Here is a 24,051-nt window from a genome sequence, read left to right as displayed (position 1 = left end):
TAAAATAGCGTATTGGGTTTATGGTAGAAGAGCCTCGCCATGGCAACGCGCTGCTGTAGCCCACGAGAAAGGACATCGCGCCACTCTTCCTCCGCATCCCACCCCGCCCCGGTCGGTCAACGATGGAAAGCGATCTTCACTACACTGAGGAATCGTATACAGATCTTCGTCAGTGACGCCCTTGGCGCGCATCTCGCGTAGGCCGTCCGGGTATATGACCTGCTGCCTCAATGTGCCGCGGGACAGGTAGGGCCGTTGTGGGATGTAAAAGATGTCTTCGAATGAGGGTTTTTTGACGGTCCCGCCATATACAGGCCATAGGCCACCCAGGATTCGGAAGAGAGAGGACTTCCCGCATCCGTTGGGACCAACAATGAGGAGGTGGTCGCCGGGGTAGACGGTGAAAGATAGTTTCTGGACCAGAACGTCCCCGTTGGGAGAGACGATAGGGACATCGACGAACTCGATGAAATCGTTTTCCATGATCGTGCCGCGACCGCGGAGGACCGCAGCGTTCTCCTCCGTTGAAGCGGATGAAACGAGTTTCTTTTCAAAATGTCCAGCTGCAACATCATCGATGACGTCTAGAAGAGATGTTACGCGAGCGGTATGGCCGGCTAGCTGCGAAATTTCCTTGTAAGAAAACATCACCCGCCCGAAGGCATCGGACGAAGATAGTAGAAGCCGCCTGTTGGTGACAAAGCCTGCATCAAAAATCAGTACATAAATCGTTTATAGCGCGTATGTGGAACTTACTCTCTGTCCTATCCCCCATTGTCGCCGCGATCTGCCCAGGAAGCTTAAAGAAAACTGGAACACTACACAAAGCCAGCCCAAGGGCGCCCCAGAAATACTTAATCACAAAGTCCTCCATGAAGCCATAATACAGCCTCCTTCGCAAGATGCGATTCACATGTTTTATGAGTGTAAAATAACCCTTGTCCAAAGTGTCCTTCTCCACCTCATGGCCACGGTACAAAGCGATCTCTTCACTGTAATCAATAAGTCTCGTATGCTGGAATCGAAACTCTCCCTCTAACCGTGCTTCATCGGCAACATATTTCCCAAAAGGTGGCGTGAGGATGCGCATCACGTTTGCAGATAATTGGACAAGGAGTGACATGATGAAAAGACCCTCACCACCCACGCTCTTCGACAACGAATAATTGTAAATAGCCATGTCAAGGATTGGCTTGGCGAGGTTAGAGTACAGTTCTGCCAGACTATTTGAAAAACGCGAGATGTCGACCGCTATGAGTTGGTCTGGGTTCTTGATCCGGTCATCCAAGGCAGACAGGGTATAAAAGGACATGTTCGCCAGGTAATGGTCATGTACGTAATCCGTCAGACGTTTCCGATACTGAAGAGCTAGTTGACATGGGTGATAAGAAAGCTGTTATGACCAAAAGACGGTTAGCAAAACCACAATCCATATAAACTCCACATGCTCCCGAAACGATTCGCGAGCAAGCCTAACCAAGGGGGAAATGAACAGAGCTACATACCATTGAATTCGTAAACGTCGCCGGGACAGCCACGGCCATCCACCACGTAAGGCTCAGCAAAAACTCCCTCCCCTTCCCTCTCACCAAACTACTAACCATCTTCCCATCCAGCTCGGCAACATACACACTCAACAACGTGCGCAGCACCAAAAAAATCGAATGGCTAGCCAGTAACCTCAGTTCCTTGCTCTTCCATCCGGGGATAATAATCTTCAACAAACGAAGGAGATTCTTGACGAATTCCCAATTCAACCCCACGCTCTTTCGTGCCAGGCTCTCCGCCCCGTTATTAGCTCTGCCATTGTTATCCTCAGTTCCACCATCCCCGTTGCCATTAATATTGCTCGTGCCCGGCCGTCCGCGGATCTCCGCTATGCGCTGAGAGGCCGCCTTTTGCTCTGCGATTGCATTGTGGACGCGCTTGATGAGGGCGAGGAAGAGGGTTAGGTAGACGCCCCTCGAGATGAGTTTGCGGTGTTTGAGGTAACGGGTAGTGAGGGAGGAAAGAAGAGATTTGAGGGATGCATCTGCAACGGAGAATTTGGATTGCACAGCCATATTGGAAGCTCCTAGTCTAGGATTGGAAAAGTGAAAACCGCGCAAATATCGGTGGTTCGTGGCTGGTGACAAATAACGGGATGGTTGATACGTTGTGAAACGTAGTGATATATAAAAAAGAAATCACGTAATTACTGGCCTCGTCTTTCCTGAGTCGTCCTATATTACCAGCTAAATAAAAAAAAAAAAAAATAAAGAACTAAAATAGAAATATCATGTTGCAAGGACGCAGGGAACCTTTTATTAGCCAGTGATGCTATGGAGTCATGGATGACCTAGCTATCTTTGGCAGCTTTTTCTCTATGAAAGCAAAGCAAAACCAATGAAATGAAAATGAAATAAAGAAGAAACTATACGTAATTGAACAAAAGTCAATTAGGTCAACGAAGCAGAAGGTTGGAAAGGAGAAAAGAGAACGCAGAGCAACACTGAAGGAGATTTGAATTGAAGATGAACCCTGTCACTTGACTCGGCGGTTTTGCGTGCATGTGAACCAGAAAAGGTCGGGCCGAAGGTTGTCCCGGATTACGTAACAGCCTTCGCCGGGGTTAAGAAGCGATGGTGTGTATGGACCAGTATTTTATATCAAAATAGAAAGAAGATTGAAATATGGATGAAATAAGGCCTTGTTTCCCCTCGCTAAATACGTACATCACAAAAGAGCTTCCGCATCATCGTTGAAAAAAAGAGATGATTTGAGAATATGGAAGAACGGAGAACGCCGGGAGAAAACAAAAAGAAACAAGAACGGCACACGCCATGAACATCAGTATTATATTGTAAGAAGTTAAAAATAAAAGTAAACTTAAGACGCCGTTGTTTTTCTCGCTGTACTCCCAGTGCTGATGTGAAATACTCAAGTCGATCACCAAAAATGCGAGGAGAGATACCGCATTCAAAAGTAATATAGACTTGTGTGCGTAACCACAAATGCAAGAAAGCCGCAAACACATGAAATTGCAAGCGGGTTCACAGATGCAAGTTTGCATATATATGGAAGAAGGATATTCCACAGAATGGAAGCGAAGGTGGGATCGGGAGGCATGAAAAGCCCCAGGGGGGAACATGTTTGTCTCCCCAAAACCAAGTGCAGGCATTTCGTGAGTGGAGGGCAATGTACAGGGGGGTCAAATGGACAGTGAATTACAACCGTATAAATTATATAAGTAATCAATATATAATGCAGAGAGTGAACGATATGCAAAACTTTCGTAAATTTGTCAACTGGTAGGTATTAAATCAAACGGAATATTGGATAAATAGGTGAAATCGTATCCTGACGTGAACCGTGCATAGAAAGACTGGGTTACGTTTGTCCCACAGGAGAAAGAAACCCATCGGGGGTGAGTCGGGTCGGGAAAGGTTTCATCCCATCCCTACCAACCCAGCATTAATCTGTGCCGCTATCTGGCTAGCCTTAAAGGTTTCAAAAGACTCCGGATCTTGTTCGCGAAGCGCAAGCAATTCTTCTATATTCGCCCCTAGCTCTTCGAGCGCTTTATCAGGCCCTACAAGCTCGATGCGAGACCGCATTTCAGAACTCCGGAGACGCTCGAGCTTTTCACGTAAGGCGTTAATTCGCGCCTCGTCCGGGCCTTGGGAGGGGTTATCCGCCTCAACTTCGAGGTCAGTGCAAATGATGTCCCTTCTGATATGTTGTTGGAAGCGGTGAACTCTGCCTTCCTCTGAGGTGAGGGCTTTCGAGTGTAGCGATGTGTTTGAGCTCGTGCGAGATAAACGAATGGAGTAACGATCCGCCTCTTCATCGTCGATTGCTGTGTCTGGATATTGATCATTATCTGGGCTCTGGCTTAGGTTGGTTGGGGCAAGAATTGCGGAATGGTCTAGTTTAGACTGTTCTCCATAATCGCCCACGGATGAGTGGGACGGAGTCCGTTGAGGAAGTGAACTTCTGATGGGATCTAATTGGGCAGAAAGGCGTGTATCTGGGAATTCATCTTCGAAGCGTTGGATTACCCTTTGCAGGGTAAAATCGAGAAATTGAAGTCGTCCTATCAAGAAAGTATAATTTGTAAGTTATGGCTTTTTGGATAAACGAAATATAGCAAAAACTTCAATGAAGATAACATACGATACTTCGATTCATTGCCGGCCCTGTCCTCTCGAACAAGAACCGGTTGCAATCGAACACGGATTCTCCGGGCAGAATTTAAGAGGTTCTTCGACATGTCACGCGGCTTTTTGTTTCCAACGCTGCTTGTGCGATGGAGTGGGCTAGACATGCCGCTGGGAGGCGGGGTTATATCGCCCATACCCTCCAGAGAATGGTGGTTGGCATTACCAAGGCAGACTCCTAGAGCCTTTACCAGCCCGGTACCGCCAATAACATAATCCTCATCAGGAGCTGGTTTCGCCGGATCATTCCCCTCATCATCCACGTTTCCAACAATATGTCTGATGATATCTGGAACGGGGACGGGGTGTTCTTCCATAGTTGTGCCGTCAGAAAGTTCCTTCACAAGTTCACCACGCTCGAGGTTGCGAAGAGAATAGGCTACAATTTGGGCTGCTAGGGCCTTGACAATTTCATTGTTGTCTGCAGCCGGCACGTCAATATCTATTGCGATGAGGGTATGTGAGACGCGGACCGCTGTCATCAATGATGCATATAATGCGCAAGCCTCTTCCTGGGCAGGGGCGTCCTTGGCTGCGGCCAAGGCGGCAATGGCGGGATTCTCTAAAATATTGATATGACATAGCCGATTGCAATCAGGTAATATTTCCGCAAGAGCAATGGCATGATCTGGAGAGAGGCTGACGTCCGCCAAGTGTATTCTCTTCAATTCAGCCATTTGTGGAAGATAGTGTCGTAACATTGCAAGCGAGTCCGGCTGATTTGCAAACAGGTTCGGATTATGGGAAAGGTCAATAAATCGGAAATTTGGCAACCCCGCTAGTGCTTGGAGAAGGGAATATAGAGGCTTTGGTGTTAAAGAACAATCTGCCAGGCTTAAAGCACAGAGTGGATGGTCTTTCATCTTGTGAATTGCCGACGACAACGATCCCAGATGGTCTCCGAGATTGTTTCCTCCCAAATCAAGTCCCTCGCAGAAACCAGCCTGCAAATAGCGTATGACATGTCCCAATCCTTCCGCTATCAAGTTGTTGTTTGCGACTCCCAATCTTCGAAGTTCGACAGTCGTCGCCGCATCGCAAATTTTGGAAAGATCTTCAGTAGACGGATAACATTCACTGATTACTAGCTCTTCCAAGTGGTTTCCCGCAAGCCGTTCAGTTAACGCCTTCGCGAAAACCGTAGATACTTCTACCGTTGGATTGCTGGGTTTTGGTAAGGGGCTAGTTGGTCCGTTCGCAGGAACCGGAGCCTGCGGGAAGGGAATTCCTGATAGGTCGATGCCGATGAGGGATCTTGACATATGAATGAAAAGCGCGATGTGCCGCCATCCATCGTTACCGATCTTGGGATTACCCTTTAAAGACAACTTTTCGATTACACCAGCTCTCTCCCCACTGTGGGATACATGGCCGCCGAGCTTCTTGCAATGTCTTCGTAACCTTGATTCTTCGAGAGTTTTTGTGGACAACAATCCAGAAAGGATAACCCGTACCGCTTCATCAGTGAGGCCACAATTTTGTAATATTAGTTTGCGGACGGGAACGAGAGCAAGCCAATCGGCGAAGGTAACAACGTCCGGTAGCGTCATGCAAAGTCCACTTAGATCTAGCACAGCAACAGTACCATGCGACTCTGCGAGGCCCGAAGATTGTGAAGATATCTGTTCAACAAGCTTTTTTAGAACGCCAGTTTCCCGTAGTTGACAGCATCGGCGATATATTCGTAGAGGGTCAGTCGTTGGTTGGTCCTGGCCTCGCGTGGAATGTAGAGAAGATGGTCCTTTGTCACGGGTAAATTGAAGTGGGATAGCTCCATTCGCCTCCGCCTGCCTTCTCTTTCTCTCCTTGCGCTCTTTTCGCTCCTCTTCAGACCTCTTCTTCTTCTCCTGCTTTCTTGTTTGCTCCTTGACACCAACAGCCTTCTCACCTTCTTTAGTAGGAGCCGACCGTAACGTTTCTGCAGCATCGGTACTCGGAGCTACATCGGATGGTCCGCCATGAGCGCCAGCCAGTGGTTTAAGGGTTACGTCTTCAGCCTTTCCCGTTGCTTTAGAGTCTTGTCTCTTGAAAGCTCTGATTTGATCGACCATTGTTGATTTCTTCTTCGCAGGAGCTTGCTGCGCGGCCTGGGGAGAAGTTGATTCCGTAGGTTGTTGTGATGGAGCTTCCACTTCGGATTCAGACCGCCGGGAGGTCCCCGCAATTTCCACATCGACACAAAAGGCAACACGTCGGAGCTTAGCCTCATTTAGTTCAGCGATCTTGCATCTATCGCGATGCTGATCGACATTCATAATCCGCCGTTCAGAAATTACTCCTTGTGTCGCGATCTTTCCTAACCCACCACCAACAGGTTGTGATGATGACGAAGAAAATTTGCGGAAGGCATTATGAAAGAAGGAAGGATGGCTCTTTGGAGAACGAGAATCGACGGGGACCGGAGTGTCATCTGGCTTGTCGGTCTTGTCCTTGGGAGAAGAAGATGCGCCGAAAGGATTAGGGAGCTCTGTTCCTGGGCTTTGGGCTGGTTGCTTAGCGTTGGCATCTTTCCCATTGCTTTGAGCCGGAGGGGCCGATCCGCTCGATGAGAATTTCTGACTTAAAGTGGATATCCACGAATTGCGTCGACTGAGGGCAAGTTGCTTTGTGCTTGGAGATTTTCCAATAGTTCCACTGGGTGGCGAAGCTGCAGGAACAAGCGAAGGAGTAGATTCATTCTTCCCCATCGCATCCGAGGTTCCATCCCTTTGCTTTGGCGGAGTCTGTCGCGGATCCATCACCGGCGGAGTTAATGACGTAGGGACCTCTGAAACGCCGTTGGCAGGTTCGTAATTTTTCGTCGGGAATGAGCTTGCAAGGATCAGTGGTTCTGACGATATCATTTCTGGGACATTTGGTAAAACCGAAGGGGCAGATCTGGTTCGAAGGAGCTTGTCTAATAGTAATCAAGTTAGGGTTATTCAACGTGAACTCCATCAGCTATATCAAGCGCCGAACAAATTCGCTAGTATCACTATTTCCGGAGGAGAAAAGGATGTACCTTTTTGAGAATGATGCAACCAGCTCACATCAACAGTATCGACTTTTTCCATCGCGCAAATGTCTTGGACAACATACGACACCACTTTTCTTGAAATCAAAGAATGCAGGCTCCCGAGGGTATTGCTGCTATCAGTAATATAAATAAGCGGTATTCAACGATATAGCAGCCAAGATTGTGTCATATGAATGGCCGTAGTGGGAGGGCTTCAGCTAAGGGTCAGCGCAAAAAGCTCACACGAGCATGGAGTGGGGTGAGATCAGGGTGCGACAGGGGGCATAAAAAACGCGGTATTAGTGGGAGCAGGGGTGGCAAGGTAGATATGTGCCATCTGAAGACGGCCGCTCTTGCAAAGTGGGAGAGGCGACGAGAATTAGAATATTATTCACCACGAGAAGATTAGCGGCGAGGGTAGGGGATTATAATATCAATATTCCCGATATGCGGAGCGGCGGAGGAGCAGCACCGCCAGAGCGATGGACGGAGAACGAAGTCAACAGCCACGCTGCGGCACAGGATCCACCATCGAATGAAGGGTGAGGTAGGTTGGAACAAGCGACATGACTGGGAGTAGTCGGAGCGGAGAGAATGTAGTGAGGTGTGTGTGATATATAGCGGTGATGATAATGAGTGAGCCGATGGTGGTTGATGGGGCACTTAGTTAGTTAAGGGCATTGATTAGTCAGATGCGGGAGAGCGCTCATTTTCGACGCCAGTTCAAGCTAGGGATACATCCTTTAGTTACTAGTACCAGTTCCAGAGCCTTCGAGATGGTCATTCGGATTCTTACTTTCCCCCAAGCAACGGCGGTTCAACGGCTCAGGCAGCTTGTGAGATCGGGGACCCTCTCTTCTCTTCCCTGCCTTGGGCTTCTGCTCTGAGGTATAGGCAGAAACATGCTAAAATATTTCCGGATATCTTTTTGGCGCCGTGTTAGAATCCTCAGATACAAGTGTCAAGTGAACAGTTCTCCCCCAAGGCGATATTAGCTCGAAGAATCATAAATCTTGTACTCCGTAAAAGGGCCTAACAGGGCCCACATCACTGCAATAATGGAGCTTACGCCGTAAGTCAATTATGGGTCCAATCGAGGGTTCCAGAGCAAAGAAGATTCAACCAGAACATTGATAGCCACCATCTCTGAGGCTTCTTCTTGCCTCGAACAAAAGCCACTGGCAATAGAGCGGCAGACGGTCCATAAATTCTCGGCAGGGAGACCTTAGTTCCTTGATTCATGGCTTTTGTCAAAGGCTCATATCACGAATCCCCGGTGGAGCTTCCGTCATAGGAACTAACCAGCAGTTCAGCCGAGCTAACTACGTTCGAGGAGGTCAGCTAAAATCTATATACGGAGTAGTTAATGTGTGCAGATTTAGTCTCGCAAAAATCGCATCCAATGTCAGCACAAATCAGGGGCAGTGGAGCAGAGCGTGGGCCCGCTTCACGAAATAACCAACCTGCCATTGCTTCCAACAGACGGTGATCTGCCAATGACGGTTTTTTTCTGCCAGAAACTATCTTGTGCTTTAGTACAGAATACGGATACTCTTGGAAATGATGCCCTCCAGCCGGTACTCTGCAGACTGACCGCGTGAAAATGGGCCAAGCAGCAGACATTACACCCACCTCAGTTCCAGATTGAGATTCAGGCTTATGAAACCCAGCAAGCAAAAATGAGACTGTCACGTCACGCCAGCTACAAGATTTGCCTCCAATTGCCTCCACTTGTCTACACTTGCCCACTGACGCCACGGCCTAAGACTCCCCAAGTGACATGATTTGGAAGTAACCGACTGACTCTCCGTAATCCCCTACTCGAGTGCTTGATGGTGGCAATGGGCGGGAAGAGGAAAAGGACCGAATAGCGGAAAGCCCTTCCATTCTTCTCTATCTCAAATCCAGGAAGGCGGGAAAGAAAAAGTTCGACCATTCTTGACGACGTGGTTTTTGGCTGATTACTATTGACATTGATCGTATTCAGCTAGTTCTAGGTGAAGAAAACTACGCTGTAAACGCAAGCGTTCTCACTCGCCACCCCATTACGAACGGCGGTGTATTTTTCTTTTCTTTCTTTTTCTTTCTTTCTTTCTTTCTTTCTTTCTCTTTATTTTTTTTTCCATTCATAATACAACATGGATAGTTAGATGGATTGCAGAAGGCGACTGCTTGCTCTAATAGGCTTATTTTTTTACTCTTTGGTATTAATTTCTTGGCATACAGAAGCTATTTCAAGACAGGTCACTCAAAGTTACGCTTCACCCTCTAATTTAGGAAAAAAAAGAAGGGCATTTTCTTATTGGGAAATTGTTAGAACATTTAAGTATTGTCATGTTTAAGAGTGACCGCGCCCATGTTACCTCCTTTTAAGTTGAAAATTTTCCAGATATATTTGATTTTCCTTCATTCTTCTGTACAACCATGGATTGAGCGGGAAGTGGGAAGGGCCAAAGCATTCGTTTATATCTATACTTGAGGCCTGAAAAGGAGGGAAACAATATTTTCGATCAGGGGAACGCTGGACATGTATATTCATTTCTTCTTTCCCTGTTGACATAGAGCCGCTCATCTACATGTTAACTGATACTGTGGAAGATTGGTTATACTATGTTTTCTGCCTCAGGAGGGAAAGAAAATCATTGATATCATTTGTAGTTAAGGAACTCCATGAACACATACAGCAAAGAAGAGGAGAAAAGAAATAAGCCCGGTCCGTTCACTCCGATTAAATTCTCGACCATCCATCCGTGTGTAGCTAGCTATATGTTTCCCTTGGTGATGGAAAAAAATGTAAAAAAGAAAAAGATTTTTTTAGTCAGCTCGCGTTTTCTCAGCATTTCATTCATTACCAAATTCAATATAATCTTCTCCTCATTCCCCCTTGAAATCTGACGTTTGCTTGTTGAAGGTAAAAAGAACTTTTGCCAGATCCTTTCACATTAGAAAGCGAGAAACGCAGATCACAGGCACAAAGAGAAAACATATTGCATCCCGTTTATGCCAACTCCCGAATCTTCTCCTGTACACGTGCCTCTTTCTCAGCACGAGTAAGCTTCTTGCTTCGATATTTCAAGCTCTCGGCCTTCCACTCCTCCTTCGTCTTCTTGGGTCCAGCATCCTCATCCTTCTTGAACGGATCGGCACGGATACCCTTGTGCGCCTCAGCATAGATCTCCTCAAGATCACCAGCATCAACGTCGTCGTCAATATACTTCTGGAACTGGGACTTGTAGCGCTCCTCGTCGTCGTCGGCAAGGGTTTCCATGTACTCAGCCACGTGGCCGCCGAAGATGTAGCGGCGCAGAGTCTCCGCATCCAGCTCCTTGGTCTCGATGTCGTAGCCAGGGAAACGACTCTCGGAGTGGGGGATCAGGATGCCGCCATCAGACGCGCCCTTCATGGCGGCGAAGACACGGGCACCGGTTGAAGTGCGCTGTAGACCGACGTCGAGAACGACCTTGAAGGGGCGGCGGGTGCCCTCGTCGGTCTCAGCGGCTTCAGTGAGGCTGTACTCGCCCTCGGGTTCCTCGACACCGACAAAGTCCTCGTCCAGGCCAAGCTTCTTGAGCGCGCGGCGAGCGAGAAGGAGACCGGTGGCGTAGGCGGCAGCCCAGTTGGTCAGGCCGTGCTTGATACCATAGCGCTTGAGCTCATGGGAGTACGCAGAGGCGAAGACCTTGTCACCGGTCATTTCAGCAGTGACGATCTGGGTGATGATGTCACGGTTGGTGAAGCGGACAACCATGCGATACTTGGGCGCATTGTATTTGTTCTTGGCCTGTGTGATCAGACGCTTACGGGCATAGTAGTCGGTCTTTCCCTCCCGGCGACGCTTGAACTTGGTCTGATACCGGCTACATTAACGGGATTTTTATCAGTAAAACTCAAACTGTCTCTGTGTATCGGGTGGAAATTGGGCATGAAGAAAGGACAAAAAGGACGACTCACCTGAAGTAAGCGCTGTTCTTGACGAGCTTGGTGAAAGGCTACAATTTTCCCATAGAGAACAAGGTCCCGAGTCAGCAATTTGCGCTTCAGAAATTCTTTTTATTTATTCTCCCTCCGAAGCATCTTGCAGAGACTCCCCCGCCCTATTTCTCCCTCTTTTCCTCCAGTTCGCTCAAGGAATAACAGGGGATGAGTGACCGCGATTATTCAACGCCAGCTCTGGCAAAACAGGACTTACCATCTTGCCGATAGGTTTGGTGCGTCGAGTTGCTACTGAACCTGGATGTCGGGCGAGTTGGACAGGGAGGGAGAAAAAGTCGTTTCCAACTTTTTTTGTGGGATTTTGCTGTCTCGTTTTGTGTGTTCGCTTAGCGCGGTGATTCCCAAAGTTGCGGATGGCACTGGGGTTGGTGACGAGATTGCGTTCAGGGAACCACCAAGAGGTAATTTATTTTTGAAAAACCAACGCATTTGTATTGCACATTAAATTGGCGATTTCTGAATCGATAGTTGTCTGGGAATTGCTCTTTTGCACTAGCATGAATCTATATTGCTATTCTATCTCGTTCCTGACCCCGCAGTCAACGTACTGTACATACAATACAACATGTATTTATGTTTGATCGAATCGAGACAAAAACTCAACAAATTGCTCCAAAAGAGATGGTCTCCTTGCATTTATAATCTCGCTCTTCCATCGTTCGCTAGCAGCTGCATACCAGTAACTTCTTCCAGCTCCTTCACCGCATCCCACGACTTACCCAAATCAACCTTAATAGTCCGGAATCCTGCCTTCTTCGCCCATTTGAGGTTAATCCCAATATCATCCAAAAACACAATATCATCAGGCTCAACAAGGCCCGGCCATTCCTTCTTCTTCGCCGCATCGTTCATCTCCTTCAACGCCAGCGCATAGATCTTGGGATCCGGCTTCCGCAGCCCAACATGCGCGCTGGAGATGAAAAAATCGAAGAACCGTTTTACATCTACGGGTGGACCTACTGGACTGTCTGCGGGGAGGATTGTCGTGTTTGACAGCGCGCCGAGGATGAACTGACCCGATACTTGTAGTTTCGCTAGAGCGGGGAACATGAATGGATCTGGGCAGCGGGCGACTCGCATCATTTCCCAAAAAAGATATTCTGCATCCACCTTGGGGAGGGGTGGGAGAATAAATGTTGACGATGATGACGATTGATTATCTTTTCTCTGCCGCAAAGCATGGAATGATTTCCATAGATGCTGATGTTGGAAATCGCTGTTGAATTCTCGGAAGAACGCCGCGTCCAGCTTCACCTCCCCGCGCTCGATCTTGTGCCATGCGCCGTGTGGAGAAGTTTGTTGGATGCTGTAATTAACCCAACCAATTGGAATTTTGTTTGCGATTTCGTAGTCCAAGATGGCTTGGAATGGAGAGACGACCTGCAAATAATTAGATAAATTCCCAAGGCAATCGCTGGACGGAGACTGAGGATTCCATACACAAACACCACCAATGTCGAATAGAAGCCCCTTTGGGCGTCTGGTACCTGCCATCTTCGGGCTCTAAAATATACCAGTACTAGTATTGTTGAGGATGCTTAGAGGTACGTTCGTTCGAGAAATCGGGAAACACGAACTTGAATTGATGCCATGAAGTGAGCATATAAATTCGTGATCAATTCAAGTTCCTACAACCTTTAGTCCTTTTTGCCGAGGTTAACGGTCGATAAGAGATGTGGCCCCACGAACAGTCTAACGTTCTGTTCGATCTTTCTGGGAAGATCAAGGTAATCTTTTATCCCGTAAACCATGTATATAATAATATATGGTGTCATTTCGTGTTGCAAACACTCTTGGAGCAAATGGTGGCCGAGGAAGAAGTCGATCTCTCTTATCTTATCAGATTTGATGATCTTAAAAGTCACGTGCATCCAACAACATCGCGATCCAAAATAAATTGAGAACCCATAAACATATTATCAAACTAGAAACAATACATTTTGAACGCGTCCTTGTATGTCCAAGCATGGATTCCTCAAAGACAATCACAGAGATAAAGTCGAAATTCGTCAGAAACCAAATTCGCATCCTATCTGTTGCTCTCACACCGTCGGAGGACTGGCACGACTATGGTCCGGCTTCTGAAGATAACATCCCTGATAAAATAGTAGAAGATGTATTGCAGAAATGTATGATATATCCTATACTCCTTTAAACGGATTCGAGGGCATTTCTTTTTGGTTTTTAGTTGAATTTTCTTCCCATGCCTGCTGAGCTCAACCCAGCTAATTTTGCATCATAAGTCAACGCTATTCTAAAGAAACATAATCGCGCAGTCTTCTCGTCACAAGCTATCCACCATGTCGCCCGTCAAATCGAAAATCTGTATTGGAATTCAATTGATCCAGAGACTGGTGGCGAGCTGTCGCAAGGCCTTGTCATAGAAAAGGGCACTGATTTGTCGAATTCAATGTATGAAGTTCACATGCCAGCACTTCATGTGAGGAGTGTCATAGATAGTATGCCGCCTGCTGACAAGAACTAAGGAGTATCGCTCGACTCCCAGAAAAATGGAGTGATGATGGAAATGACGATGTTGGTGAGGACGATAGAGTCAGGTTCGAGAGTACTATCCGCTCCAGCATTCATAACCAACATATTATTCCTAACTGAGTCTTTGACAGATACGAACAATTACGGCTGCGCCTATTAGAACTCGACAAACAGCGCAAAAAGCAGCAAGAGCGGCTTACGCAGTATAGACTGCTTAGAGAACTCTTGGAGCCGTTCAAGGACCCGCAAATAAACATCCAGCCGAACTTAGTTACCAGGGATAGTCCGCTGGGCCAGGAGATTGACCGAATGAGAATGCTAGTTGCGAAGGTTACGAGCCGGGTTGGTAGGGGTGGTAGGAATGCTGAACTTGAAGGGGCTTCCCAGTCGATCAATGATCATGATGCGAAGCTTTCAGCGGTGTTGGATATGACTTAAGACACGTTACCGGACATTGTCCCATTGGTGTTATACTCGGTTCCTTCTTGCGGAAGTTAGGGTTTGAGACGCCGGAAGGGCTTTTCAAGCTCAAACTATACGCGTTTATTTTGTCATGGTGGACCACCGGCAGGGATAAGAGAGGGATCTTACGTCCCTATGCAAAAGACATTCATTGGAGAGGCGAGAGCTATTCATGTCCAGTGTTTTGATCGAGCTAATTCCCGGTCTATATCGTGGACTTTGGAGTATGGTTCAAGTTGCTAGCGGATTGAATCTCTTTAGCCGTCCATGCCTACAGGCAATGCTAGTCATCTACGCAAGATGTATGTGACAAGCAGCAAACACTTCATTCCCGCTTAGGTCTATTTTCGTGAGGATAGCTGTGGATGTGTGGATCGAGGTGATTAGGCTGGTTCATGTCCAGCTTCATGTACGCATATTTAGAGCCTGGTATCCGCCGTCAATTTTGGGTCAGCTGGATTTTGATCAAACATGCAGGGCAGCTGTCAGGACTCGTTGATTGAATTGGGAAGCACATGTATTTCTTCCTGCAGTTGGAGTCGCAGTTTTCAAAAAGGACTCTAGCGATACTGAAGAGAAGTGAATTGAATCTTGTTCTTGTTTATTGGCTGTGATGTTTAAAGACTTGTTGCCATGGCACATGTCTCTACATGAATTCACTCTTTTTAAACAGACCGGCAACATCATTTCAACTCTAATTTGTGATGCTCTTGTTAACTTTGTGCCATCTATTCCCATCAACTTCTTCATAGTCCAAGAACAACCATACAAACTCCCCTCAGTGATGCGGCATCACGGTGCTGAGAATGTAGGTTAGTAAGCAGACATAACCCTGGATGTGTTTGTCCTTCACCCATGGCTCCAAAGCATCAAATTAAATATTGAACCTACGAAAAGTCCATGATACGCTAACAGCTCTAATATAAGAACAAGGAGAAGGGAATGCAGACAGCGCTGAGTGTGCTGTCGAAATCTCCAATACGTCTATTGAACGCCAAGGATTTGTTGCTCGACATCGTCGAGCCAGGTCGCTAGTGTCCGAACAGGACCTTGTCCGGTTTCGCGCTGAGGTGTTAGGCATTTCACCCACAAGTAGTGGAACTCTCGACGCCGCCGATGAGGACGACGAGCTAACGGAGCTTAATCTCGCGTTTTCTTCTGCAAGCATGTCAATGACCAGCAACACCTCTAGCAGCGCCAGCAGCACAGGTCCGCCCCCTTCTCCCAACTCCAATTCGCCTGCTGGCACGGGTCCCTTCGCCACTCTTTACGATCACAGCAATAACAACAATAACGGCAATAGCTTCAATTCGTCTGGTCCCGTCATGGCGGGCATGTCTCGTCAGATCCCGAGTCCCAGTACCCCTTCTACCCAAAATGGGGGAATGGCGCCGATGAACGTCGGGATGCCAGTCAATGCCGGACACCAAATGGATCTCAATCATCTTTACGAGATGGTTTTGGAGCTCAGTGATGTGTTGAAAAATAATCGCGACATGACGAAAGGGATTATTGACAGTGCTGAGGAAATTATGGTTGGCGATCCTGCTCCCTTTCTGTTATTTCCCCTTCATGTGTTTGTGCGAGCGAAACGAATAGTGTCATATAAAAGCTAATTGTTATTCTTTTCTGTCTTTCATAGAAACGCGCCGCCGCAGAGGGTGCCAGTCCAACGCTCCAACAGGTCAACGGTGAAGTATCAGGTGAGCCACTCTAACAACCACCTGGACTACGACTGCCATTGATCTGACCAATATACGCTCAATCCACAAAGTCACCAGAATCGCAGAACTCGAGCGCTCGCTCGCACGAGAATAATCCCTCGTCGAAGCCCTCAAGCGGGAACAGATAGAAAACACCAAATTGATTGGGGAGTACGAAACGGCCGTCGGCACTATGGTGGAACAGATCCGCAACTACTGCCAGAACAATAACATGCACTACCTCGCCCAGAGACGCCACTACAGTAATCTCCTCCAAGCTGAACGTGACGCCCACCTCGAGAGCCGCCTGGACAGAGACAATTGGCACGCTAAGGCAATGAGATGCTCTGAAATGATCCGCACCGCGTACCGTCTTCGCTGCGACGAAGAAGAAGTCCCCATCCGGATTATATCTGGGTTGCAGAATGAGGTTCGTGCATACCGCAATGCTTTGGGCATGGAGCCTGAGAAACCGGAGGAAGAGTATGGGTGGGAAATACTCAAGGACCTTCCTGCTGGTGTGGATTAATTATCGTTTTGCCCAAATGAATTTGGGATTTTCGGATTTTGATTAGTTACGAGTGCGATGACAAATGATACAATGCAAGATGGCGCGTGCATGGCGTTCAGGAGCTGGCGGCTGGGTCTCGCTGTTGTTTCTCTTTTATCCTTTCTCCTTTGTCTCTTTTCTGTTGTGGAGTGGTTCACTTCATTTTCCTTTCACTTTTCCATCTGCCGTGTTTGTTCTGTGGGATATACCCTGGGAAGCTGATTCAAGCATGTCACTTAAGAAGGCTTCATTTCACACAAATACAGTATATTTATCTTTCTTCCTGTAATTTTTTTTTTTCTTGTCTCCGAAGATGGAACTGGCGTCATGTACTGATATTTCCTTTGTCCCATCGTTTCAACTTAGCTGCATATATCCATATTGCACATGAAAGACAGTGGGTAAATTGTCTGGCAGTGACATCCATCTCGTCGACAGAGAGTGGGCCATACCTGCGCAGAAGTTGTTTCATCGACACGGTTTTTATGCTTCGATTTTCTTTTTTACAGTTGATATTCCTGCTTTCCTTCTGTTTCCATCGGAGTTGGAAAAAAAAAAAAAAAAAAAAAAAAGGGAAATTTAACTATTGGCATAACATGATCGCGCAAGATCTACCGTAACTTCGCGGTGGCGTAATCCCATCCCGTATTCCGCATAGATAGCGGAGTTCTCTCAACGAATAATACTCACGGATATCAACTGAGACGAGGTCGAATTTCTGCTGGCTAGGGGTGAGGGAGAGGTTTGGTGGGGAACGTGGAAGGTCAACATTATATATCAACAGATGCCTTCTCGGATCAAGGACTAGCGTCTACGCCCTTCGACGCCCCTTCACCCCCTCCAACACGAAGTGGAATCGACATAACGTTAAGCTTTCCGGAACTTCAGACGTTAAAATAACTATTGGAGAATGATTTCTAATGAGCAACATATATACGATCCGCAATCCACGTTTAGTTTGTGTAGATTTTAGGCTGAGCATGAACCATGTTCAACTTTTAATATAAACTATGTTCAACTGGAACCCGGAAAAGCAACGGGCCCAGTGGAATCTCATGAAATGAGTCAGATGGCCTCCTCGCGCTTGTATACATACGATATATCCCCTCTTTTTGATATAAAACTGCTGATGAAAGCCTAAGAGCTTGAACAAGGGTTTGATTTTTGCTGCCTCATTTTCCTCTACATTTTCTCCATCCTTTACTTTTTGTTTCTGCCTCCTCCCTACCGCGATCCTCCAATGCAGTTGAATACACACCAGCATCAGCTCTATTTGTTGTTGTAGAGCTAATTGTTTTATGACTCGATGACTCTATGGTCCTCGATATATCCCAATTCATGCCTCTGATATACCAGCTACGTCTCTAAGGGAAAAGGTCAAGCTCACCTCCTTCTTACAAGGAGCCTGTGGAGGATATTCAATGTGATGATCGCCGAGCATTGGCTGCAGTGGTTGGTTATGAGGGACGACGGTGTCGAACGCATTTTGTTCCATGGACGAAGCAACACCCTGGATGGGACAGGCATATTCCTTCCTTTTTGTACTCAGGAGGTATAGCCGATGACCTTCTCGCCATCTGAGCGCGAGGATCAGGATATTCGGTAGGACATACCGGATGAGATGAAATGAATTGGGTCATTTCTTTGCGGCCAGAGATGGAAATTCAGTCATGGTATGAGATATATACTGAAAGAGAACTAAAAAGCTGACTGAACTGGCAAGTGCGGGGGAGGGAGAGAGAGAATGGAATAAAATAAGGGGGGGATATACATGAGTATATGAGGAAACTGAAAATGACTATGCCCCTGTGGGCAGATTTCGTGGAAAGAAATGGCATACAAACCGAGACACATAATGGCGTTTTGCCTACATTAATGATATAAGAACAGACATGCTGAGGCTTCCCTCCATGATTCACTCCGTTCTCCACTTATGCAATCCAGTACCATATCTTCTCGATAAGGTTTCGGGGGTTATCTGCGGGCCACTCGACAGCATCAAGAGCAGCTTTTCCCGACCAAATATCGGCCTCTGCGGGATCGACGAACTTGGTCCTTTTAAAGATTCTCCAGAACAAATATAGTCCGAAATAGATTGGGACGCCAATGTATGCGGTGAAAAAACCCTGGAACCTGAATTTGGGGGCAAAGGAGTCGAAGCCGTTGAAAACTATGATTATGGAGAAGAAGACGAGCGCAAAGTATGCGGGATATGGTTGGAAGGGGGCTCGGAAAACCATTGTATTGCGGTCGACTCCCTGTGCATTGATTGCATGGTGGAATTTAATGCAAGCAATACAGATGGAAACCCAGGTGAACAACGAGGCGATGGTGGTCAGGTTCTGGAACCAGATAAAAACCGTGTTGGCGCCGGCGCTGGTGGACATGAATGTGAGGAGCCCGACGGATCCCGTGATTAAAACACAGTAAATCGGCACACCCCTAGATGATGAAAGAATCAGTCAGAAAACCCTGACAACAAACTTACGGATGTTCAAAGGTTTACTCACAGTTTGGTGCATTTCAAAAGGAACCTCGGCGCTTGGCCGTTCTGGGCCAGGGCATACAGATAGCGACTACCAGTATACAAGAATGCATTACCCGAGGAAGAAGCGGAGGTCAAAATGACGGCGTTGATGATGGAAGGGAGAACCGGAATGCCCGCACGTTGGACGGCGATAACCCATGGGGAGGCTGCACCAGTACTCGATTTGGATGAATTTTGAGCATTCAGCAGCATTTTATCGTCGTAAGGCACCAACATTCCGATGGCGAGAGATCCCAGCACATAAAAGGTAATGATACGCCAAAATACTCTTCGTACAGCCTTGGGGATGTTTCGTCGTGGGTTTGCTGCCTCACCAGCTGCAGAAGCAACCATTTCTACGCCACCAAATGAGAATGCAGCATTCACAAGCGTCGAGAAAAACCCAAGGAATCGCCCTTCAGCGCCGGTAGAAACATACTCTCTCATCGCACCAGGATTCTTCCAGTAACGGAAGCCTCGACGGTCATGGTCCGGACCACCGCCGAGATCAATAATAAGCGACAGGATGAGAAGACCAACAATGGTGACAATCTTGACGCTGGCGAATATGAACTCTGCCTCACCATAGATAGCTACGGCGAAGACATTCAGGAACATGATAAGAACCCAAATTAAGGCGATCCATGCTCCGACATTAATGTCCTCTGCGCCTGGCCAGTATTCAATTAGGAGGGCAGCGGCAGCAATTTCGACACAAATAGTGATTGCGCATTGGTACCAAGTCTATTCTCCTGAATCAGCACTTGTGGCGACCACAATATTTCCACCACGGTTCGCCTGAGGGATTTTCTCTTCTCTTCTCTCTCTTCCCCTCTTTCTTTCTTTCTTTTTCCCCCCCTGGTTGTTCGAATCGATTAGACTAGGGTACTTACGTTCCAGCCGACAGCGAATCCCATGGCTTCATCAACGTAACGTCCGCAGAAGTGAGGAATCGCGCCAGGAAGTGGAAGCCAAGTTGCCATTTCACCAAGACACATCATCTGCGATCTAAGTCAGTCACAACTCGCGTTGCGGTGGCACGTGCGATTACATACCATTCCGAAGATCGCGACACCAGTGAGGGAGTAGCCAAGCAGAATACTCAGCGGGCCACCTTGGGTGTGGGCGCGACCAATACCCAAAAAGAGACCCGTGCCGATAGATCCTCCCAGAGCAATAAATTGGATGTGTCGAGATTTCAGACTGTTAGGTTTGTCAGTAGTTTGTTCCAGGAATACTAGTCCGTACGATGAACTCTCAAGTGAGAGAAACTTACCCACGAGTAACATAGCCATAGCGTTCGGCAGTCTCAGCATCGCCATAGAGGCCAGCGGCTTCGCTGAACTGCAGTTGCTTGGAGTCGACTTCCTTCGTGACATCGTCATAAGAAGGAGCTCCTCCAGTTACCTCCGCCTTCGACATGGCGGGCAGCTATTGCGAGTAAAATCACCCAGTGCAACAAAAGGGGTTGTTGCGATGGTCTGACTTGGAGACGTTTCACAATCGCCAGTCTCGGGACCGTTTGCGTTTGGTTTTCTGGGGGCAGAGGTCTTAATAAGGGAAGAAGCGAGGGATCACCACCAATTCAGAAGAGAGAGAAAAATAGGCAGATGGGAGAGTTCATATAAGCAACCGCCGAGGTAAGTTGACCACTGCAGGTTCAGCCCACATGCAACATTTCCCTCTCTGACGACACGAGCCCCTGCTAATTTGATTCCGTCGAAATGTGATCCTCCTGGGAGCTTGTCAATTCAGACTGCGGAAGGGATGGTTTCTTTGGTACCCACACCAACCCTCCAGAGGTGTGCTGGAAATAAGACGACACCGCAGTTTGACCTTGAGCCCTGCACAATTACCGCTCCGATCTTTGCGGGACCATTAAACTTGTCGCATTTACCCTTGCTCCCTCAAACATAATTGGATCATTTCCGTTTTTGGTTACTTGCCACGGCTGAACAATGATACGCGCAGATCGTCACACACTCGCATTTGAAACACGATAGACGATAAGTCCAGTATTTGGGGTGAATGGAAACAAGTGAGCATTCCCGGCAGGACTGGGCACTTTTTCTCGTCTTGCTTTTCCAGTTGAGCAATGATCGTTGCCATGGCCAAAATCCCAAGTTATTATGATTTATTTTCTTTCTGTTCCTTGATTCCAGTTGCTGGAGTTCTAATTTGGCCGATCTCGTTTCTTTGCTTTTTCTCCGAGTGGTCAAGCGGACAGCACGTCTATTAGCTTTGCTCGGTAAAAAGGGCAGATAGTCAGAACTCTGAGCGCAGGAATGTAACATCCATACTTCATGCCCCCTGTATTTCGGCTCTGTGTCAGGGAGCGAATTTCTGAAAGCTTGGGCCCTTGGACTCCATTGCTACCTTTCAGCCTGTACATAGTATGCCCAAATACGGCTGACGAATGAGGATTATGGTTAGATGGGGACGATATTTCCAAGGATGCATGCAATATTGCACACACCAACGCTCGCACATTGGACTAGATATGATCGGCTGGGGTTGTCAGAACTAGAATGAAGCACTGATTGCGGGAAATTTTTCGACAAAAGGGAGGCCCCCTTCCTAACCGATAACGGATAGATGGATGAGCGGCTTGACAGGACATCGCGCAAGGGTGTCTGGAGGTCTCAATCACAAGCACATTTTTCTAGAAGCCAGCAACCTTGTGTTTCCTGTGTCCTGCTCGCCGCGAGCATCACCTGCTGCAGATACTGTACTTCTTGCCACTGTGATTGTAGACCTACGTTTTTGATCCTGAAGTTGAGCGCGGTGTGGCGGCGCTCTTGGCAATCGAGCTAAAAGAAACAGTGCGGTGGGGAACGCCGCTTGCATTTGTATTCTACAAAAGCCAGCCGCAACCAATTCTACAGAAAACTCCCAACTGTTTCCAGTGCGGAGTAATGAGATTGACTTCAAGCTGGCAGTAGCCGATTGAGATGATAGTCCTCCGCTGGCCCTTCGATTATGGCCTGCTATCAAGGAAAGCACCTTATTTGATGGGCTACAATGACACCACCAGGTCATTTGGGGATGGATAAATATACCCCGACACAGCGGGCTTTTCTTATTTCATTTTCAACCCCTTTGCTTGTCAAGAGGGGGAGGAAAGATTCTGGAATTGGAATTGATTCACCAGTTCTGGCCTGCAGACCGACCTGTGAACCTTTTAGTTTAACCGCTACATACTAGTAGGAATCAATAATGGGGTAAAGCTTGAAATCCCGCTTTCACAATGGAATGATCTCCATTAGCTGCATGCTCTCTTGGTCCTCCGGTACAGTGCGTTTGTTTCTTCTGTTTAGGCGGCTAAGCTTTTCCAGAAGGCTTCGGTTGGCAGCACAGCTGCTTGTCCAGGGAACGCCACGCATCGGGCAGTGTATATATTTATATATACATATATATGTATGTATATATTGATGTCCCGTATCTGCTAGTTTAGAAGGTGCGGTAATATTACCAACCTGTACCGGTGCGTTGAGCGTCGTTTGGGGCCTAGATGGTAAGAAACTGAATAGCCCGCTGGCTAACTATTGTGTTCTGATTTAGACATGGTCTCACAGGGAATATTGTCATTCGATTGCAAAGGGGTGCGGGGAGTGTGCGTTTGACGCATTTTGTGGAGGAATGGAAAACTTCAAGTTAAATTCCGAGAAAACCTGCCAAACTTCGCTGCGGTGATACCTTTGATGGCACGGCTGGAATCAACTGCGAAACAAGCCAAGGTGGCCAACTTGGGGCTGAACTCGCCCACGCAAAACCATCCTCTGTATAACTCAATCTTATCTCACACCGCAAACGGGCATACCCACAGGTAGACCCACGGGCAGTTGTATCCGTTGGAGCCATGATCCGATCCGATCTTGGTTGGTACAGAGACAGCTCAGATGAACAGGTTGTGCATCCAGATCATCCAAGCTGCTCCGCTACTGTTTCCTTTCTTCTGACTTCTTCTCCCCCATGACAAGACAAACCATCCAGTCGAATCATACTCTGTAAGAGGGATGCGCTGTCCTGCCTCTATTTTTATCGCGATACCCATGCGCGGGACCCCAGCAGCCTCATTTGCAAAATTATGCTTAAATCAGGCGAGCGAAGCCGTTATTTCAATCCTGGCGGTGGCGGAAGATGATTTAAGCATTGCCAGTTAACTAACTAACCAACCCTGCCCAGGCCAGCGACCTGTTGGCGGGCATGGGCAACAACCATTGATTGGCACACCTAATATCTGGGCACTAATATCTGGGCAGCTTGCGACTAATCTCGCCGTAAATGCCTCAGCTCAGCCCATCAGCTCAGGGGTCAGGACCGAGGAATTGTCTCCTTTGAGCCATATATGAAACGGAATGGTTGTTTTTTTTTTTTTTTTTTTTTTTGAACAGTGCGTCCTCTCTGATGATTCCCACCGTCCCCTTGCCAGGTACCACCGTGCGTGGGCGTAGCATGTGATCCTCTGTGACGATTGGTTTGGGGACAATGCTTGTCGGCTGCAAGGATTCGACACTGGACTATTTCGAGCCACACAGAAGGAGTTGATTTGCAGCCACCGTCATTTGTATTATGGAGATGGACAGGGTAACATCGCCCCAATACAAAAAACCAGGGATTGATGATTTCTCCTCACATTCAATATGGCTACTACGATTGCCTACGACTAACTTATCGGCGCGGGTTGGTTTTGGTCGACACGGTGAGGGGTCAAGAGCGCTTGGACTGGACATGCTGGCTCTCCGCCTTAAAAATCCGGGGTAATTCAACGCATTGCTGGTCTCTTGCCGGGCTGCTTCCGACGCGGAAACTGTCGGTGGGAATCCTGGATGCCGCCAAGAGCGGCATTGTCACCTTGGATCAACTTGATACTGTGATTGTCCGCTGAAGTTTCAGGTGAGTCTGTCTTATTTGATGTTATTAATTATTGGCATGATGATCCAAACAAATACAAACAACTAATTGATTTTGTAAGAGTAACTCTTGATTTAGGTGAAACGACAGGGTCGCCAGCTGGAGGATTTCATTCATCTTGAAACCAACTTCATTCCATCTCTCATGAATGTGGGAGTGATAACGGCGACAGTACAAATGCTGACAGCGCCACAGCATTTGGTATGGCCGTATGG

At 47.5% G+C, this 24,051-nt stretch overlaps 7 protein-coding genes across 7 annotated transcripts; 2 read left to right on the top strand and 5 right to left on the bottom strand.

Annotated features, from left to right (window-relative positions):
• Positions 1-18: 18 nt before the first annotated feature.
• On the bottom strand, positions 19-2,063 carry HCAG_08446 (conserved hypothetical protein; the record flags this gene model as incomplete). Its single annotated transcript, XM_001536614.1, has 3 exons — positions 19-704; positions 757-1,393; positions 1,506-2,063. 3 exons carry the CDS (start codon positions 2,061-2,063, stop codon positions 19-21), a joined length of 1,881 nt encoding a protein of 626 aa, XP_001536664.1.
• A 1,365-nt stretch (positions 2,064-3,428) lies between these two features.
• HCAG_08445 (predicted protein) lies at positions 3,429-7,252 on the bottom strand (the record flags this gene model as incomplete). The annotated part of the gene is made up of 3 exons (XM_001536613.1): positions 3,429-4,075; positions 4,156-7,095; positions 7,201-7,252. The coding sequence occupies 3 exons, from the start codon at positions 7,250-7,252 to the stop codon at positions 3,429-3,431; spliced, it is 3,639 nt and encodes a 1,212-aa protein (XP_001536663.1).
• Positions 7,253-10,192: 2,940 nt separating this feature from the next.
• On the bottom strand, positions 10,193-11,386 carry HCAG_08444 (60S ribosomal protein L5; the record flags this gene model as incomplete). The annotated part of the gene is made up of 3 exons (XM_001536612.1): positions 10,193-11,051; positions 11,146-11,183; positions 11,384-11,386. The coding sequence occupies 3 exons, from the start codon at positions 11,384-11,386 to the stop codon at positions 10,193-10,195; spliced, it is 900 nt and encodes a 299-aa protein (XP_001536662.1).
• A 437-nt stretch (positions 11,387-11,823) lies between these two features.
• HCAG_08443 (conserved hypothetical protein) lies at positions 11,824-12,681 on the bottom strand (the record flags this gene model as incomplete). The annotated part of the gene is made up of 2 exons (XM_001536611.1): positions 11,824-12,567; positions 12,628-12,681. 2 exons carry the CDS (start codon positions 12,679-12,681, stop codon positions 11,824-11,826), a joined length of 798 nt encoding a protein of 265 aa, XP_001536661.1.
• A 472-nt stretch (positions 12,682-13,153) lies between these two features.
• On the top strand, positions 13,154-14,118 carry HCAG_08442 (predicted protein; the record flags this gene model as incomplete). The annotated part of the gene is made up of 3 exons (XM_001536610.1): positions 13,154-13,316; positions 13,431-13,599; positions 13,812-14,118. 3 exons carry the CDS (start codon positions 13,154-13,156, stop codon positions 14,116-14,118), a joined length of 639 nt encoding a protein of 212 aa, XP_001536660.1.
• A 495-nt stretch (positions 14,119-14,613) lies between these two features.
• Positions 14,614-16,374, top strand: HCAG_08441 (conserved hypothetical protein; the record flags this gene model as incomplete). The annotated part of the gene is made up of 5 exons (XM_001536609.1): positions 14,614-14,659; positions 14,766-14,954; positions 15,076-15,722; positions 15,785-15,845; positions 15,995-16,374. The coding sequence occupies 5 exons, from the start codon at positions 14,614-14,616 to the stop codon at positions 16,372-16,374; spliced, it is 1,323 nt and encodes a 440-aa protein (XP_001536659.1).
• Positions 16,375-18,326: 1,952 nt separating this feature from the next.
• On the bottom strand, positions 18,327-20,344 carry HCAG_08440 (conserved hypothetical protein; the record flags this gene model as incomplete). The annotated part of the gene is made up of 5 exons (XM_001536608.1): positions 18,327-18,837; positions 18,906-19,666; positions 19,816-19,923; positions 19,978-20,125; positions 20,199-20,344. The coding sequence occupies 5 exons, from the start codon at positions 20,342-20,344 to the stop codon at positions 18,327-18,329; spliced, it is 1,674 nt and encodes a 557-aa protein (XP_001536658.1).
• Positions 20,345-24,051: the final 3,707 nt, after the last annotated feature.

Source organism: Histoplasma capsulatum, genomic scaffold (genome assembly GCF_000149585.1).
Source record: "Histoplasma capsulatum NAm1 scaffold_11 genomic scaffold, whole genome shotgun sequence".
In the NCBI taxonomy this organism is placed as follows: domain Eukaryota; kingdom Fungi; phylum Ascomycota; class Eurotiomycetes; order Onygenales; family Ajellomycetaceae; genus Histoplasma; species Histoplasma mississippiense.
This window is presented reverse-complemented; position numbering and strand designations above follow the sequence as displayed.